This window comes from Glossina fuscipes, unplaced genomic scaffold (genome assembly GCF_014805625.2).
Source record: "Glossina fuscipes isolate IAEA_lab_2018 unplaced genomic scaffold, Yale_Gfus_2 26, whole genome shotgun sequence".
Classification (NCBI taxonomy): domain Eukaryota; kingdom Metazoa; phylum Arthropoda; class Insecta; order Diptera; family Glossinidae; genus Glossina; species Glossina fuscipes.
The window spans coordinates 4,911,706-4,931,708 of NW_023998421.1; the positions used below are offsets into that span (position 1 = coordinate 4,911,706).

At 34.0% G+C, this 20,003-nt stretch overlaps 1 protein-coding gene across 1 annotated transcript in view; it reads right to left on the bottom strand.

Annotated features, from left to right (window-relative positions):
- Positions 1-321: 321 nt before the first annotated feature.
- The window catches only part of LOC119635432 (serine-rich adhesin for platelets), a 145,479-nt gene continuing 125,797 nt past the window's right edge, over positions 322-20,003 (bottom strand). Inside the window, exons 5-14 of the mRNA XM_038030238.1 lie at positions 17,045-17,963; positions 16,108-16,154; positions 15,209-15,622; positions 9,048-12,161; positions 4,016-4,114; positions 3,635-3,828; positions 3,264-3,492; positions 1,128-1,565; positions 850-1,048; positions 322-775 (exon numbers count right to left, since the gene is read on the bottom strand). Of these exons, the coding sequence (XP_037886166.1) occupies positions 608-775; positions 850-1,048; positions 1,128-1,565; positions 3,264-3,492; positions 3,635-3,828; positions 4,016-4,114; positions 9,048-12,161; positions 15,209-15,622; positions 16,108-16,154; positions 17,045-17,963 (5,821 nt within the window). The 3' untranslated portion in view covers positions 322-607. The remainder of the gene's footprint in view (positions 776-849; positions 1,049-1,127; positions 1,566-3,263; positions 3,493-3,634; positions 3,829-4,015; positions 4,115-9,047; positions 12,162-15,208; positions 15,623-16,107; positions 16,155-17,044; positions 17,964-20,003) is intronic.

A 20,003-nucleotide genomic window follows, 5' to 3' on the forward strand; every position in this document is an offset into this window, starting at 1 on the left:
AAAATCTAATTGTTTTTGTTTATCACAAATTATATATTATAGGTTTTTTTTTTTTTTTTTTTTTTTTTTTTAATTTTAAAACTAAATACATTAAACTTGGTATTAAAATGTTACATAATTATTCTTAAATGATTTGTTTTTTTTCTTTTTGCGGATTTGTGTATATCACAAATTTATTTAAAGATATTCATACGATAATTAATACTAATATTGCGCTTTAATGTGGCCATAGTTGTTTTTCTTTTACCTTTTTTTACATACTCATGCAAAAAACATTTAATAAAAAACAAAAAAAAAAAAGAGAAAAAGAAAAACAAATAAATAAAATCAAAAAAAAAAAAACAAAAAAAAAAAACAATGAATTTTGTTATAAAAATTTTGGAAAAAAATAAATAGTTTCTTATAATATTTGGTTTTCAATTAAAAGCGAATTTGAAGAAAGCCAGTTTTGCATAAACTAGTGTTTTTCAGAGCGAGTGAATATACTTTTCCGATATTTTGTGCTAATTTTTTTTCTTTTCTTTCATAAAAAAAGCAAGACTTAAATACGTTAATGCCTTACGCTGCTAAACGCTGCGAAAAGTTGTTATCTTTTCCTTTTTTTTTTTTACGTTGTGGTTTCCTCAATATCGTTGTCTATGCGTGAAGATCTGATGCCCGTTTTACCAGTCCAAGGGTAAATGTCCGGACAAGGCTGGCAAGTTTTCATATAACGTACTCCGGATTTATGCCAAAGATTACAGACTTTCGGGTTATTACAGCGTTTTGGACGATCCTAAGTGCATACATACATTTTGTTTATTTTAGAAATTCATATTTCGCATACTCGTAATCGTTTAATATATTTACCGAATAATCACAATAGAACGGTTGGAAAGAGTTAATTCGCGACAATGGCGTGGGATCTCTAACCCATTGCAAGGCCTGCCAATTAGTGACAATCCAAACATCAGGCATAGCGTTAATGGCATCTAGAAATTTGATGAAACCTTCTTTATGATGAGGCTGAGTAAACCAGGCGGCATGATAAAATAACCCAAATGGTGCCCTGAAGTTACAAAGTTACAAGTATTCAATACCATATTTCTTTCTACTCTGTACTATCGTATTATTATCACAAATTTTACCTGTTTGTTGTGTAATGTCTTTCGAAATTTTTCATTATCATTTTCATAACACCATCAGCATCCCCAGGATTCGAACAAGCATCACCCATCGAACAACGGCCGCCATTTAAGTCCTGCCACATTACCATCGGTACTTGCCAAATACCCGGATAACTTCTGGTCGGGCAGGGCGGTATCATGCAATCGTGAAAGATCTTATAATCAAATGTATAGGGCCAAGAGGGTGGACGATTCTCGTATACCGGTAGCGAGGAATCATAAGTGAAATTTGAATCATATAACATTTTGTACATCTTGTTGCCGCCAACCGATAGGAATGGAGCTCTCATGCCTCTTACATCGGAAACTTTAACACCGCCATAAGCTGCCAATATTTCCCGTTGACCGGCTACTTCACGTGTCCATTTCTTTTGTGAGAATTGCTCACCAAAACTATGACTACAATCACGTGAAACAGATTTAAGTCAATAAAAGTTAATTTTTAAAAACACAGAGCAGATCTTAAAAGCTCGACTAGTTCTAAACATAAGCGAAATGTTGTTAAATGAATTAATTTTTGCAAAATAACAGAAAATTTGAGTTGTGAAAAATATTGAAAATACTTTAGAATGTTAGTGAAGAGCAAAGTTTTGTTAGTTACGTGCTATGTTCTTCAAGAAAGTTCATTGTCTTCAATGAGCAAGGTTATCAAATAATGTACGTCCTCATGGGTAGTCTCGTGTCAATGGAATAGATAGCAAAGTAAATCATCAAATATAATTTCCAAAAAAGCTGCCGTCTTATTATAAATTAATATGAGTGGGCGAGTAGGTAAAAATCGCGACTACCAACTCAGTATTTGAGAGTTCAAATCTCAAGAGCATTGAACTTTACTTTAGTAGTAGCTATAGTGAGTGTTGGGCACATACTCACTATGCTACGGCCGACACTACTCTGTCCTCTTTCCTTTCGTCATCTCTTTCTAACCGTCATCGTGTTGCACGAATGGGTGGCATCTCTTGGGTGACTGCTTATATTTAAAAAAAAAAGTGTCAAATTAAGATCCGCTCTAAAAGCTTTTTAGAAAAATGGAACCATCAGCCTTATAGGGTTTTATTCGTAAGTTTTCTGCTGCGCTATGCCGTAAAAGCAATTTTGATCAAATTCTTTTACAAGTGGCGCAAATTGATTGAATCGACTGAAAATTTTTCCATAATTAAAGCAACTACAGTGGGACGCGGTTCACTATTGAATGCTCTGAACTACATAATACCGTATTTTTAAACGTATTTATATGAATAACTGTAGGGTATGTAGGGTATTTAAAGGCAAGCCATGTCGCATTAGGGTGTTTTCACTTGCTATTTTATGGTCAGAAGAAAAATCTGTAATAATATGGTTTTATGTTAGCGGATTAGAAATCTAATGGAATACGATTGTGCATTTATTTCAAAAGCCAAATTATATTATGTTTATTGCAAAAGTGAATTATTTGTTTTCAATCGACTAAATATGACGGTAAGTAAAATTCAATCTGGCTTGATCCAGACTTATTAGTAGAGTGTAAAATTGGTGCGTTTCTACTTACAATTAGTTATTTGGCACTACAAAACTTTTACAATTTCTCTCATTACAAGGCAATTGATATTTTATACTTACGATATCGTATGGGAAGCCATTTCATGACCGTCAGCGTATAAGTTTTGGACTTGACTGTAATCAGTCCATTCATGTGAAACATAAAATGTTGCTGTTATGGGACAACCGTTGGGATTGACACGACCTTTCTCAAACAAATCAATGTACAATTGTTTATTCAGATCATTAACTGAATCATCAAATGTCATAAGAACAATTTGAGGGATTTGTTCAACGGGTAAGTCACCTTTAATGTTATTGATAATCCATAATATGTGCCCAAAGAATGAAAAATAATTGAAAAAGTAGATGAATAATAGTAAATAAAAGAAAAAATTATTTAAAAGCAATAGAAATAAAGTTGCGAAACATGATAAACATATATACATATATAAATAGAATTAAAAAAAATAATAATGAAGAAGAAGATTAGAAGAAAAAAAGCCCTTCATTTGAGTAGCTTTTGATTGATATGACATGAAGCGTCCGACTCCAAATTGCTCGCTTTTATTCACTTACGATATGGTGTGTGAGGCCAATTCATGACCATCAGCATAGAGGTCCTGTATCATGCCATAATTGGTCCACTCATGTGATACATAAAATGTAGCACGGATTGGACAACCGTTTGGATTTTTACGCGTATCATTGTTAAATAATTCTTCGTATAAATTAATATTCAATGTACTAACCGCATCATCAAATGTAATCAACACAATTTGTGGTACTTCAGAAACATTTAAATTTCCTGAATTTAATTATTTGAAAAATTTATAAATATATTCGCTATAATGTTTTTTAAAGAATATGTATTAAGGGTTTGACAAAAAAAAAAAAAAATATGCCAAACACATCAAAAATTTCATCTCGTTCCTTATGAAAGCACTTACCGGGTATCTCTTTACCACCACAGAAACAATCGGGCAATAGGCAAACATCTTTACGGCATTTTGCTGCTGTTTTATCCGGAGTGGGTATAGGGTAGATAGGCTCTGGTCTCGACGGTGGATATCTGTAGATATCGATAAACTCCTGAGCCTTAGAAACTATATTACCAGAGGGTTTTAAGGTAGGACGAGTACGGCTATGTAAGTAAATAAAGAAATTTATTAAAGGCTTTTGTTTGTCTTCCTATTAATTCCGGAGGGCAAGCACCTAACTGAAAGTTAACTTTCGTTTCGTTTCGTTTCGTTTCCACAAAAACGGTTGAATGCGCAAGCAAAAGTGTCATTTTTTATACGAGATTGCCCCCCTGATAAAAAAATACTTACGGTGGATAAGTTCCACGGCTATTAGATGCGGGTAATGCTGCATCACGATCTTGGTTATAAGTGGCACTACCACGATTCCTGTTGCTATTCGAATTGATTCTAATTATTTCAAGTGATTGCATTTAAATTGTAATAGTTTTGGAATAGGGCGAGAGCGAGCGAGCGAGCGAATGACAGGAGAGAAAAGAGCAAGAAAGAAATAGAAAGAGAGAGAGAGAGAGAGACACAGAGAGAGAGTGAGAAAGACAAAGATAAAGAAAGAAAGAAAGAAAGATAGGAAATTAGTAAAACAGATGTCAAGGTTAAAGTATATATAGAAAAATTTTTAAACATTAAATATTTTTTTTAAAAATTTACTTTTACAGAGTATTAGTGACATATTAAATAATAAATGAAAACAAAACGACATACCAATTTATTTAGTATACATATATTATATATAGAGTTAAAGCTTTTTTTTCTATTTTACGCAACCAAACCAAAGCAGTGTTCAACATTATACCCCAGAATAGCCGTATTAAGAATATCTAAAAAGGTGATCATTTACAATGAGAACCAAAAATGAAATCTTTTTCTTTTCCAAAAGATTTAAAATTTTTTTTCAAAAAAAAAAAAAAACGTGTTTCGAGTGTGCAAAATGTTAAGTAAACTTGATAATGATGGGAGCTTTGATGATTTTATACGGTACGGATTATTTCATTTTCGTTTGAGAGATGTAAGGAAAAAGGTTTAAAGGGTCTAATGTATGGTACAATAAAATTTTTTATCTTTTATACAGCTGCAAATAAATAAAAGTCATATATATATGTATATATATATATATATATATATATGTATGTGTATAGATATAGTAATGCTTTTTATAAAAAATTTCAATTTGGAAGATGTATGCAATTTTTTGGATTTTCCTTATTTGCTGGAAAAAAAAAAATTTAAATCAAATTTAGAATTTAAGCTTTGCTTATCGATAAGAGATAAATAAGATATTTATAAAACTTTTTCATTAAGGTGAACGCTGAATAATTTGTATTAAGAATTTTATTATTACACTTCGTTAAGATAATTATTTTCATATTATAATTAACTCTTTACAATGTTTATCAATTTTCTCAAAAGATTTGATGACAGAAGACAAAACATGATAAAAATTGGTTTACGATTTTCATAAAACCTTTGTATTAGATTTTTACTTAAGTTTAATGATTTCCATGTGCTTTCATTAATTTAATTTCACATTTTACTGCGAATGAAAATCAACATGGAAACCGGTTGATCGAATTCACTTTTTTCCTACTGTTTACTATTTTCCTACGATTTGACTTAACGACTATAAGCTACGAAAGCCACTTCAAGTGTTCTCAAGCCTTTAATGATAGTGTCCAAATATTTGTAAAGAAATGCTTGAATGCTCTTTGTCTGTACACATCTCTCTTTTTTTAATCGCGTGTTAGCAATTCGTTCTTGGCGCTTAACCTTCTTCTTCTTAAAGATTAGCTTCGCTACTTCAAAAATTCCAAAGCCCTTAACGATAACTTCCAAGTGTTTGTGAATATAGTACAAGAGTCTAATTGCTCGTTGTCGTACATATCTAAATTCAGTTAAATGTTACCATCTACTGTACGTTCTTTTCACTTGTTCATTATCAATTCGTTCACAGCACTTCAGATCTTTTAGAGATTACTTTATTTAAGATTTTTTAGTGCTCTTCAAGTCGCAATTGAGCTCGCATATGACTTTTAAGTCCTTAAACAAGGTAAAGGTTATTTATGAAATAAGAACTACGATCCTAAAAGACAAGCATACAATACGAATGTGCCAAGGTCATTGCCAAATCAATGCCAATGTCAATGTCAAAGCATTAACAAACCAAGTCAATTAGGAAAGAGCTTAGAGATAGCATTAAAATTTTGGCGATCGAAACTTACTTATTAACTGAAGCCTTAGATAATTTACGTCACGTTTACATGTGCAGACATTAAAGTCGATATTTGGAGATTTTTACTATTGTTTTCGAATTGAGGGCGAGCGATGAAATGTCTTTAAGCGATTCCCTACTTAGTTTAATTAATAAGTCGCATGTGCCTTTTAAGTCCTTGAAGAAGGTGAACAGCATATAGAACTATAATCGGAAAAGAGAAGCGTAAAAGAGTATCGGTCCGAATTTCTATGTTAAAGCACTCAGAAGCAACTGCTTATGAGAAGAGATTACGGATTAGATTAAAATGTTGGTAATCGAATCCTATTTTTTAACTGAAGTCTTAGATAATTTGCACTGACTACAAAATTTCACACGCGTAGAGATTGAAGTGGATATTTTCAACTTTTTACTGTTGTTTTTGTATTGAAGATGATGCAATGTCCTTAAGAAGTTCTCTACTTGGGCTAATTAGTAAACTCTGAAACTGATCGCTAACCAAAATATTTTTATTTTTTTATTAAATTTTGCATTTTAGTACGAGGAGATAATTACTTGTAATGAAACATGGGCATTATCCTTACGATCCAGAACATGTTCAAGAATTAAATGAATTTCGTGCTAAAAGCGAAGCGAAAAGAAATACGTCAAAGTAAGTTAAAATTCAGAGTCTTGATGATCGGTTTCCTCGCATATCGCCGTGTTGTTTACAAGAGGATGCTTGCCGAGGTCTTCATATAGGTCTTCAACATCGTTTGCTTCTTTAATCTCTTCGTAAACAACGTTCGTATTTATGATAAAATAATTTTGCGTCGCGATAGTGCGCCTTCCAATGCTGCCATAATTATTCTTCAACATATGTGCGTGAATTAATATCATTTGAAAAGCCCTCCTTTCTCTTGGTATAGCTATGAGTGGCGATCTTCTCTAAAAACTTTAAAGTGAGTTCGCTGGATGCTTTCAAGCACATACGAGAAATGCTGATTTTAGTTAGGAACCAACGAACCGAATCACAGCTTAAGAAATAAAACTATTCGTTGATAATCGAAACGTGCATGTTAGCAAAACAACAAATATTGAATTTCAATTTTTTAGTAGAGAATATATGGCCAGATTAATAAGTCAAGCAATACGTTAATACGTGCTGTGGCTTTCATTTTTATTGTTTGTCTTGGCATCTACCACTCCCTCGTCCGTGTTTTTCTAATCATTGCAAGAGATGGACTCAGTTTATTTCTCTCCATATTGCTCGTAGGTCGTTCTGTTTTTCAGATTAAACATACAGCCGTACAGCCAGTGCTAATAAGCGCAGGTTATTTTCAAATGAACAATTTGGTCTTTTTTAAATTTATATTTAAAATTTATGTCTAATGCGAGCACAAGTTCGGGAGAAAAGCTGCAAATCTACTTCTATATCTGGTAACATTTTGAAAAGTCATTGTTTAAAGGTACATCCATATGGCTACCGTTCGTTATGCATTATTAGATCTCGAATAAAACAGATGGAGATTTGATCGATATAGTTTCGCGTGTATACAAATCTATTTTTATAGCATTTTACATATAAACAATACGTCTCTTCAAAGACAAATCGTTAAAGCCCGAAGACTTTCTTTTCGTGTCGATCGCATTGTCTTAGTGTAGATCTATAAAAAAAAATACTTTATGTACTTTCTTGCTGATTTAAGCGTTGGGCGCAATGAATGCATTCACATCGACACTTTAATTATTTTCGTGAACAGATAGTTAGCGAATTTCAATTAGAATTTTTCATTCTCTAAATTCTTAGCGTCAAGAGTAGAAAGAAGCCAAAATAGATTATAGATTAGATAGATAGATTAGGGGCTGCCTCCAATACTCGCGGACACGGTGTTGGCCAGGAAAGGTTGTAGAAAGGAAGAGGTGTAGAGAAGAACGTTCAACTTGAAACTTTTCTTTTTCATATTTAGACTGTCTTTGCTTTTTATTCTGAATTCAAGTCAGCAGACTTGACCTTGACTTAAGTATGAAATATTCATTAATATAATTAAAGTTTCATTTATTAGAGAAGAAATGAAATGTGAACTATGTATAGTTCTCTTCATGCGAAGTTATTTTATTTCCGAAACTTCCTATTACACCGTATAGACCCGGCAAATTCTAGATGTTGCTACCCATTCTAGCAAAAATTTGACAATTTTCATATATTTTTTTGAGGTTTGTGTGAATCTAAGATACGTTCTAAAGCGAGTGTAAGTTTCTTTCCGGTTTTTTCTAGCCATACAATCCTGGAAAATGATCCTCATTTCCTACGATTGGATTGGTTAATAAAGCTTTTGAATTAACATTTTGTTGAATATTTTTGCAAAATTTTTGTTCTCCTTGAAATGATTTATGGTGCAAATGAGAAATAAACAAAGAAAATAACAAAAAAATATAATATATATAAATGGTGCTTAAATCTTTCAATTTTTATATTAATGCTAAGATGATGAGAAAAAATTTCATAAAAAGAATAATAATTTCGGTTCTCACATTAGAATTGGTGGATGGATGAGTGCAATGTTGCCAATGTTACTGCTGCTGTTATCATTGAAAGAATAACAAACTATTTTGTATATAGTTAATTAACTCACACACTAAGAAAGAAAAAAAAAAAGCGTCAACTTTTTACGACTTGACCGCCACCTGGTTTGATTCGACACTAAAAACAACAAAAAAACAAAAGAAAATTAATTTTTTTTTGTTTTTGTTTTTTTTCTAGAGAAACTATTCAGCGTACACCGTAACTATTAATAAGAATAATATTTTTTTTTTTTTTTAATATATAAAGAATCTACTAAACATTTTTAATAAATTTTGTCTTTCTTAATTTAATTTAGTAAAAACTAATCGGTACATTTTAAGTAAAAAGTATTTGGTGAAATATTTCATTTTTTTTTTTTTTTCTTTTTAATTTTTAGTTAATGTGTTTATTTGCTATTGCAATTGTTGTTGTGATCTCTCAGTGGTAGAGAACCAGAGAGCGCAATGGAGATCAAAGAGTGCAAATTTTTTTTGATAAGCCAGTGAAAAGTTTTTCTATTGAGTTTCTAGTTAAAAAAATATATGAAGAACAACGTTTTGTGGTTAAAGTACCTCGAAGGAATTTCATTGCATTTGGCGTTCGAAGTGGTATCTGAACATTTGATGGTTGGGCCCAATGAAAACTTATTACTTCTAACCACAGATGGTGGAGCGCCTTTATGGGAGGGAGATGCTGTGACGGCAGCAGCAATTGACGATTTGATGGCATTATTGACCCGAGAAGCTCTGGCTGGCGGCTGGTTATTTGAGCTTCGGCCAGTATTGGCGGGTGTACTGCTTATATATTTACCCGTGGCAGTGGTTGTGGTTGCGATGGAAGAGGAGGGCAAGAAACTAGAGGTGGAGGATGGAAATTTGGGAATGTTCTTAGGCGTGGTAGTTGTTGTAGTACTAGTCGATGCGTTATAGATAACCGAACTATTGGAAAGTTTGTTGTGTTTGATAGTAGAAGAGGGGGTAGCAGTTGGAGTAGCAATAGAAGTAGTTGTAGTAGTGGGCCTAGTTGTGCTGGTAGTGCGACGTATAATGGTTGTGGTGTTTAGGTGTTGTTGTGTACTATTAAAGCTAGTGTAAGCAGTTGTGGGTGGCATAGCCGTAGTAGTTGGTTTTAATGTGGTTGTAGTCGTGGTAGTCAAAGGTAAGCGGGTCGTACTAGCGGTATTTGTGTAAAGATTTCTGATCTCTTCTACAGCTGCTTTTATTGCCGGTTCCATAAAGTCATTCACGAATTGTGGAGGACCACTTTCGTCCTCTTCACTATCGCTGCCAGCTAAAAACAATTGAAGCTGCTCTAGTACGCTGTTAGCCTTAAAGGATGCTTTGTTAGATGCACTTGAAGATGTTATATAACCAGCATTTTGCAGACTTTCCGCTAACGTACGCTCTGGAGTATTTTGTCTGTATTTATTTGAATAGAAATATTTCAGAGGACGATCCGTTATAGCTACCACCTGTTCTTCTCCATTTATCTCAGAAGATTTGGCACCTTCAATACTATTTTCCTGATTATTATGCAATGGCGATGATATTAAGGCTTCAGCTCTGGGCTTTTCCGATAATGTTTCACTTTCCAGTGGCTTTCTTTTGTACGGATTTGTTCTAAATGCCTCACGTTCTGTATACCTTTCCAGTGACTTCCCCGTGCTACCAAATGAAGGCCTATGATGTTGTAAGGATGATATACGAGCTCTTTGTATTTTTCTACGCACCGCCAACGAACTGGTTGATGGTTGTGTAGTCGCGTCTCCTACGCTTGCGGTAAATCTATATTTGGGCGAATAGGTGGTCGGTTCATCGTTGTCCAAGAGATTAGAAACAGTAGCAAAAGTATAACGCGATCTTCCTCGTGATCGAGGTCTTTCGTTGGCCTCGGTTTCCTTTTCAGCTTGTATTAATTTAAGAGGTGATGAGGCAATAATTGTTGATCTCGCTGTGGTAGATTGAGTAGATGTTATAGGATTGGAGGTGGTAGAAGTTGTTGTGGTCGTTGTAGGGCTAGAATTAAACTTTAATATCGGCGGCTTTAAAGTAAGGGTCGAGAATGTAGTAATAATGGCATCGCTAACACTAAAATTGCGAGAGTTGGTAGCCATAGTTGCAAATATACTCTCATTGAAATTTTTTGGCTGTGAAGTTATTAAAAAATAACTACCAAATGGTTTTGGGGTAGTTTGTAAGAAAGGAAGTGGGGAAGTACCCGATGCGAGATACCGAGGCTTCAATGTGCTTCTTGGCAAACCTAAGTTCGAACGTTCATCCTTTTGTAGAATGTTTTCTAAGCTTTTGTAAGGCGAAACGAAGCGATTGCTGGCACTACTAGTTGTCCTTTGTAGATTATCCTTAAAAATGGACGTGCGAGCCGTAAAGCTTTGTATGGGACGTTCACTGCTAATTGCAACGCCTAAACTATTACTAGGAGTGCTAGTTGTAGGCTTATGCGTTGTCGTAGTAGATGTTGTTGAGCTTGCAGGCTTATAAGTGGTTGCAGGAGTTGCTGTAGAACCTTTTATAATGTTGGGAGCAATTTTCTGAAAGTTCTCTTGCGCCACTGTTTGCACTTTATTAGGCTCTGTTATCACCGAAAAAGTATTGTCGTAAACTAATTTCATTGTAGTTGTAGGGTATGTGGGTCGTCCATTTCGCCAAGTTCTTAAAGGAGGAGCATAAGTAGTTGCCGCAATCTCTTCTTTTGATGATGGAGCAAAATAAGTCGACTGCGTGCTACTGGATACAGCCTTTTCCGTTGTGCTATAAGATGTTGTCGTCGATGTTATTGCTTTAGATTTCGGTGTGACGGTTGTACTAGGCTGCAGCATAGAGGTACTTAATACCCTTTCATATATAGGCTGTGACTTTATTTCTGCGGAGGACAATGGCACACTTTGGGCTCTTAAAGCGAAACCGTTAGTATCACGTTGTAAACTGTATTCAAACATCTTCGGCATTGGACTGCTTGGGTTATAAGTAGCTGGGTATTTTAGCGTAGTACTTGATGAACTAGCGCTTCTTAATATTTCTTCAGAATTTAATTGTAGACTATCACTTTCGTTATTTTTAATTTCTCTAGATTTGGCTTGATAGTTCTGTCGCTCAAATTCTGATTCGGGAAAATTTTGGATACGTTTACGTTCAGCGGTAACTTTGGAGCTTTTTGATTTCTCGTTCACTAGATTACCTGCTTTACTCTGCTCCGAATAGTCATTCAATTTTATGTTGACCTTATTTACTTCAGTCGCTTTAGTTCGAGAGGGCTCAGAGCTTTGCACTTGTACGTTTTGACTTTCATCATAAATATTTTCCACCTCCTCGAGATGGTTGATACCCGCCGGAGTTGAGTTTCTATCAGTTGAAGTTAATTGCGCATTTGTCAAAATTTGTTTCGTGTGTTTTTCGTGTGCCTGAGTAACCACACTTAAGATGGGAGTCTTGGGAGAGGAGCTCGTTAAGGAGGCAACGGAAGGGGTTGTGGAAGGATTGCTTGGATGTTTTTCATGAGGAACTTGTGTAATGGATTGTAATGAATTTATTTGTTTGGTTTGTTTTGATGGTGATAGTGGCTGTTGTTGTTGTGGTGATGGTGATATTGGTGGTGGTGATCTTTGTTGTTGTTGTTGTTGTTGTTGTTGTTCTTGTTGTTGTAATTTCTTATTGGCATGCGTTTTAGATCTGTTGGAGAAATCCACATATTCCGTTAATTGTGTTAGTAGAAAAGACGGTACAGTTGTTGTTGTATTTATTGCTGATGTTGCAGTTGTTACTACAGTAGAAGTGATGGCAATGTTCATGGTGCTATTTTCTACTGTTGGTGCTAGGTTACTACTCTGATTGTTATATGTATGCGTTCTTAGTTTGCCAATATTAAATATGATTTGTTCTTCTTCTTCTTCATTTTCATTTTCATTTTCATTTTCACTTTCGTTATCTATTATCGATTCATTATTATCTGCTTCATCTACGAGTGATGGCTTATAATTAAGAAAGGGGAGTGATGATCTGATGGAATTACTCAAAAAGTATGATGAATATTTTTTCAGAAAGGAGGGGGAATTAATAAATCAAAACGTAATTGCGAGTGAAGGTGAAAAAAGGGGGGGTTTTGACGACAGACGAGTGATTGATTGTAAAAAAAAAACAAAAGTAAAATATTTGTAGGAAGTTCAAGTAAATGTTTGGTCAAAGAGAAAGGAATATAAATAAATTAAAATTCACATTATTATTTTAAATATTTCTTTTTTTTTTAAATAAATCGTAATAAGTTTCATATAAGTTTTGTTTGAGGAAGAAGTGCACTGTGACATTTTTTTTAAAGTGGTTTTATTATTGTTGTCTCGTTTCATGTTTACTTAATAGTTCATCTATCATGCACGTACAGGCACAGTACATTTGGCGCGAACTCGTTTATTTAAATATAACATGCTCATGCTTTAAACACATTAAACATGCAACATAATGTAATCATGCCATTAAGTTAGAAAGCATACTTTTCAATCTGAAGCTGTTGCTGACTTCCTAAAATGCTTATATAAATATTCTCTCTTGCTTTACCTAAATTTCGTCGTACCGAAATACTGCAACTATGCGCCAGCGACCCCGCTAAATGCATATATATGTATATATGTATAAATATACTTGAGATCAGCGTAAGATTTCAAGCCCATTTAGCTCGATCTGTTTGGCCGTCACTGTGCCTATCTGCCTGCCTACCTGTCATATGTTGTGAATATTATCATTGTCGTAACATTACACAAAGCCAAGCAAAACTTTCTACGGGCTTTTTTTAGGTGATGGCGACCGATCAAGCTTGAATACAGTCCTAACTTTTCCACACGACCAAATTGAGCGAAAATGTATAACTGACTTTTTGACCTGCCCGCCTGCCCAAGATAAGGGAAAACCTGTAACTTATAATACAAACACGAAACAAAGAATATTCCTTGCTTGGGGCTACCTAAAAGGTCAGTGTAAAAAAAAAAAAGTGTCGATCAACCAGCTGACAAGCCCATGGTTTGATGTCACGAATATTAAGGATTCGCCTTAAGATTTACTATCATGACTTCTCTACTTATTAAATAGTACATCCTACATTAGTTGATGACGGCGAAAAAGGCAGTCCTACAGCGGACGTTATTTGTCTTTCTATAAAAATAAAAAAAAAAAGGTAAAAATAAAATTCTTCCACAGTATAAAAAACGATTTTGGGCAAATTGCAAAAGCGCTAGGGTTGATACTCGCTATCTTTACGCAATCCGAGTAATGTGCCCTGAATTTTGCTACGAATGACTGAACTACGTCTTATGTTAGGGAAATCTTTACAATAGTCCGACAAAAGATCGAAATTAGAATCTGGACGGACTTTTCAACTCTGTAGCAGCCTGGCAAAAAGACAAGCATCAGAATTTTGTGTTACACTTAATGTTTATGTCGTAGGAAGAATATCTTGCGAATTTTATCTTCAACTTTCGCCGATGTGCAAAACGTCGGTTAATTAAAAGTGATTACATTTTCGTATAAATTGAAATATGTTGTTCGCTGCTTGATGGAGAAGAAATAAAGAAGGCTTCAGACAAAAACGATGTCTTTCGACCAAATATTTGTGAAGAAGATAAAAGACTTGCAGGAGGTGATTGCTGAAATTTTTCACGACTTCGCGAGGGCTTCAGGTACTAACATTTTTAGAGAGTGTCGAGTTCACATAAGTAGTTTGAATAAGTAAAATTCCTTCGAATTTTGCTCATATAGGTTAATCCTTCAGATATAATCTTTTGGATATGAAAACCTTTTTACTTCGTTTGTGTGCGTAGATATTTTAACTGAAATATTAATTATTAAATTTATGCTCGAAAAAGTACTTATGAGGTATATTCCATATTTAGTACATTTTTGGGGAAAATGGATCTTGACTTTACCATCGTTAAGATGAATTGCAGCAGCATTTTGAAAACTGGGGCTTCAGTCCTAAAGTAGCTAAGATTTTCAAAAATTATCACAGAATGCAAAAAAATATAAAAGAAAAGATTTTTTTAGGTACAAAATTTCTGATTGTCATTGAGTATATAGTTGTGGGCTCTACTTATACCAAAAATTTGCTATGCATGCCAAACCGTTACAGGCGACTACAGCAGATTCTTTCGAAGCATATTCTACAAATCTACGAAGATAAACACGATGCTACGAGTCCACTTTCTACCTGAATATCTCGACTTATGTTGATGTATAAGATTTGATCCGGTTTTGTGTTTTAAACGATTGCATTTTGTTGTGTAAAGTATGATCAAGTTCATGAACAATGTTATAACCAATCTACAGAGTGGATCGTATATATAGAGAAAGAGAAAGATAGAAATATAGAAAGAGGTATAGAATGAAAGTTTGTGTGTGTGAGAGAGAGAGAGAGATAGAGAGAGAGTGATAGAGAGCGGGGGAAAGGAAGAGAGGTAAACAGTGTCCTAAGCAAAGATGGATGTAAAAGTGATGTTTTCTCATGTTCAAACAAATCATATTAAGCCAATTTACTTTTGGGAATGTTTAAGCAAATTTGCGACGATACACAAATCGAAATCTAAATGGTGATGTTTTTGAAATGAAGTGCGCTTTTTTACTTGTAGAGTTAGCAAAAACAAAAATTTCCCAATTTTCTTCTTAAAAAATTTTATATAGAACGACTGTAAAAAATTGAGAGAGAGAGAGAGAGAGAGAGAGAAAAAAAACAATACCTTGAATTTTTTGTAGTTGTTCGGCTTGTAGATGTTGTAGTGGTGGTGCTGGTGGTGGTGGGTTTTCTAGTTGTTGTTGTTATTGTAGTGGTTGTTTTAGTAGCTGTTCTCGATTTCGTTTCGAAATCTTGAATGTTTTGTAAACGTGCCCCAATCACATCATATGAATCTTGTTCAGTTAATGGTTTGAGTTTACCAGTATACTTAGCCGAACCTTTCTTATTTGTGTAATAATAGTCCGACGAATCACGATAATCCGCTTCATAAATGTAAGCCGGCTCTTCGGCATCATTTGGTAAAGTTGGCACCGGTGTTGTTAAAGTGTTATAGTAATTACGTTCATCTCTTTCTAATACTGCACGGACCGTGGAAGAAGATCCACTGCGTAATGTTTGTATGGAAATTTGTGGATTTCTAGTGTTTTTTTTTTTTTTTTAATTTTTTTATTTGTTTTTTGGGTATAAATTAAATTAAATTTTTTGTATGTTTTAAAAAATTTTTAAAAGAGAGGAAAGTAGTGAGCAAGTTATAATAGAAAGACAGACAGGCGAAAAGGTAGACAGAAGGAAAAGATATGGAATTTTGATGTTCTTTATGTTGTTTTTCTGTTCCGTGTATAATGTGCTGTGACGTAGAATGCAAGTCTATCTTAGCCTTACTTATTATTCCTCTTCCTATCAGTTTGTTTTCAAGTTTTTGCATTATTTTTTTTTTTTTTTTTTAGAATGAGTTTTCTTGGTGGTTAGAATTTTATTTCATACAAGTATTTCCGCTTTCTTAAATGTTCATTCATTATATACGAGTGTTACAAAAATGTTTATATGTAGCGTACATATGTGTAAGTGGGGTGATGGGGAATGGTTAGATGCACTATTTGGAGTGTTTGTATATGAACTTACCTTGAGGCCGTACGTGTCGGCTGATCATAGCTATTATCTTGTTCAATCTGTAAAAATTTCGAAAATGCATAACGTAAAATAATACGTAAGTAATAAGTTTGAAATCTAATAGACGTAGGGTAGGTGTAACGCAAGCGATTACATTAATAATATATGTTTAGTAAATTCAGATTATATTTGCTGCTTAGCAGAAGACCTGCTAATAGCTAATTGAAGCAGTTTCGCTAAAAATGGCTTAATGTAATGTTTACAGTGAGAGAACTAAAATTTGACGAATTTTAAAGAAAAGAAAAAAGCCGGGAGTTTGTAATTAAATACAATATAATCCCCCACCGGCATATTTGGTCTGGCGATCTTTGGTCTTGCGTTCTTAGGGTGTACTTTGGTATAGACATTACACGGCTTCAATACTACAGTCTCTCCAGATGAGGTGAGATGACATCCCACCGACGATAATCATCAACAATCGAGGGATCATAATAACTGTTAAGCATGTATATCTTTGTTCCTCATAGCGTCCGTTCGTGTATAGCTATGACAACCAAAGTACTACTAGCTACTTGCGGATCGCCTACGCAAAGCCCGATATTCTTGCAGTCTTGCCGCATTGCATCATTGGCAGAAGATTATTGGACAATCGAAGGTTAAGTCTTGTAGTGTTAATGGCTAAGTACTTAATATGAGGACAGACACATCAGGACAGTTTTTGCTACCAATCCTATGACTCAATCGAAGGCTATTTTAGTTTTCTTTTCCTTTGGGCTTACAAACTGTATCGGCCAACTATATGGCGCCTCGTACGTTCCCACTAATACTAATAGCATTGCATTGAATTGAAGTAAAGTTAGGCCAGGATACTACCCTTTACAGCTTAGCAGACAAATTCCTATCGATATAAATAGAGGTACATATGATTTGGCTTTGAGTTTTTACTTACCTGAGCTATTAGATCTTCATCGTAATCGTTATTGTAAAGTAAAGCCTGCTGATTACTGCCATAATTGCTAGGTCTCTGAGGCTTTGCTTGAGATTTGTAACCTTCCCGTAATGGCGTTGATGGGGTTGTAAAGATATCTAAAGGACGATAGGTGGATTGTTGGCTTGGAGAATTTCTAAGCGGTTGTTGAGAGGGTTGATAATGCTGTTGCTGTTGTTGTTGCTGATGTGTTTTTTGCTGCTGCTGGGGTTGTTGATAGTCTAGATCCCTATACAAATCAATATCATCGTCATAAACAGAATAATAACTATCATAAGGATTTTGTTCAGGCAATTGAACTTCAGATGACTGTGGTGGAGATGATGGTAATTGTTGCTGTTGCTGCTTTTGTCGATTTTGTGAATATTGTATGGATGATAGTGAATGTTGTTGATATTGTTTTTGTTGTTGTTGTTGTTGTAATGATTTGGATGTTAAATGTTGAGGTATGTTTTGATGTTTTTGTTGCTGTTGTTGTTGTTGTTGTTGTTGTGGCACATAAGTGTCAACAACATCAACACCATCTTCATCACCAATATCATCGTTAACATCTTCATCACTAACACCATCATCAACGTTAACATTATGTTGTTCTTGTACATTTTCTTGTTCTTGTTGTTGTTCATAATTAGTTGTATTGTAATAATTGTTATAATATGGATGATGTTGATGATTAATACTAAATGGTTGCGGTTGAGCGAATGACGATAATGATGGCGATGACGTTGATGATAATTTTGCTTGCTGTATTGGTAGATTCCGATTATCGACCATCACTTGATTGTGATGTTGTTGTATATTGTTTTGTTTAATTGCTTGCAAGTAAAGGCTTGATGGAGTAGCCGTTTGTTGTGATGAATATGGCGATGATGTTTCAACTCTAATGCATGTTTGATCGTTTGAATGATGGAAAGTGTAAAACACGAGATAATGGGTTTGATTATGGAATTTTGGGGGGAAATTGAGGCAAAAGTTGGATTGGTTAAAAGGGATCGAGCAGTACGTTTTAGTAATAAAAACCATTTTAATAATATATACAAATTTTTTTTTTTTTTTTTTTTAATTTTGTTGTATTTAAATACAAAATTTAATCCAAATATTTGTGGTTTATAACAATGATATATATTTTAAAATTTTTTTATTAATATTTTGCAGCAAAAATTTATTATTTTCAATTATTGGTTTGATTTTACACAAACATATGTACAGAAGAAAACAAAACAAATGAAAAATATAAAAAGCAATAATTAGTTAATTTGTTTTTGTTTTTACAATATTTATAAAGTAATGAGAAATCGATGAGAAATTTTTAGTAAAATGTTACGATATATGAAAAAGCATTAAGAATGAAAGATAGGGAGATAGATAGATAGAGAGAGAGAGAGAGAGAGAGAGAGAGAGAGAGAGAAAGAGATAGAGAGAGATTGACAAAGATACAAAGAGAAGTAGTGTATAGTGAATGATATATAGTACAGAGGATGCAAAGCAAAAGTAATGAGATAGAGTTCAATTTATTATATACGCCGTTGTTGTTTTTCTTGCGCTATTAGTATCAATACAGTAAAATGTCTTCATATAATATCTTTAGTCTTCCGGTTATGTTTAACATTCTCGTTAACGATAAAAATCTGTACAAAGTTTGTTAAGGTTGTAACGGCTTACATTATCGAAACATGACAAATTACTGAGCAAAGACAAGAACCCATTTTATATAAATTGATTTTACATTTAATTTGTTTATTGACATTCGGTCAAAATTAACAATAAATATAGTTGTTTAAAGGTCTTGCAAGGTCCGGATAGGCCGACACAATTGTACCCAATGTGACTGATTACGAAAATACTGAACTCTTACATGGCCTTGAAAATGTTTTTATAAAACTTTAATTCGCATCTCTTATAAATCTGAATTTTCCGCATCTAAATCAGAGGGACACACACATAATTTCAGTATTCGCATCACAGATGTACGAAAGATTGCAGAAAAGGACATTAACTCAAATCGTTACTCTGATAAGCAAGGTATCTACCACCTAAGGTTGGGGTAAACTCATTTGTCCAAACGTTTGCAAACTCCCAAAAGAATGCTTCAGAGACCTCATAGGGTGTGTGTATTCTTCATCAATATCAAATTCTGAATCGATTTAAGCATGTCCGTCAATATGTCCGTACATCTGTCCGCCGGCCAAACTTGTGGGCCTGCCCGCTTGTCTGTATTTTTTTTTTTTTGTATTTCAAAGCGATCCTCTGCCGGTTCGTCTGTCTATGGTAAACATTCTCTTGGTCGTAAAAATCGACCTATAAGCTTGAAATTTGGCGAAAAGATTAGAAGCTCTAGTTGAGAATAGGTGAAATCCTTCGAAGCGCAGTTCCGCAATATAATTAGACTACCTCTGTGTTTATGCCTCGTTACTCATACCCAAATATCGACGCCAGCCACACAAATTTCCAGGTCTATTTTATATTATAAGTAGCGCCACAATTTCTGCGCATGAACGTGAAAAAATCCTCATCGCTGTTATAGAGTATCAAGATTTAATTTCTTTTTTTTTTTACTTTAAGAAAAAAGTGGAGAACAGAAAAGGTTCGGCCACAGCCGAATATATTTTTGTTACAAGCAAGTTTATAGCAAGTTCAATATAACTAATTTATAATTGTTTTTAAACTTTAAATTAAGATGGGTCGTGTCTTTGCCAAGTAAACCTCTCAAGTATCTTACTCGATTTTGCTTAAACACTATTCTTCTTTTTTGTTTTGCTTCTTATTTTTTTTTTTTTGTCTATATATATATATATATACAAGGGAGAAGGGGCTTATATGTCGTTTTGTTTTTCTTTTATTAATCGAAACAAACGAAAGGTGTATTAAAAAATTGCCTTAAAGGCATTCGGTTTTTTTAGCCAGGTTTTTAAAACACAAG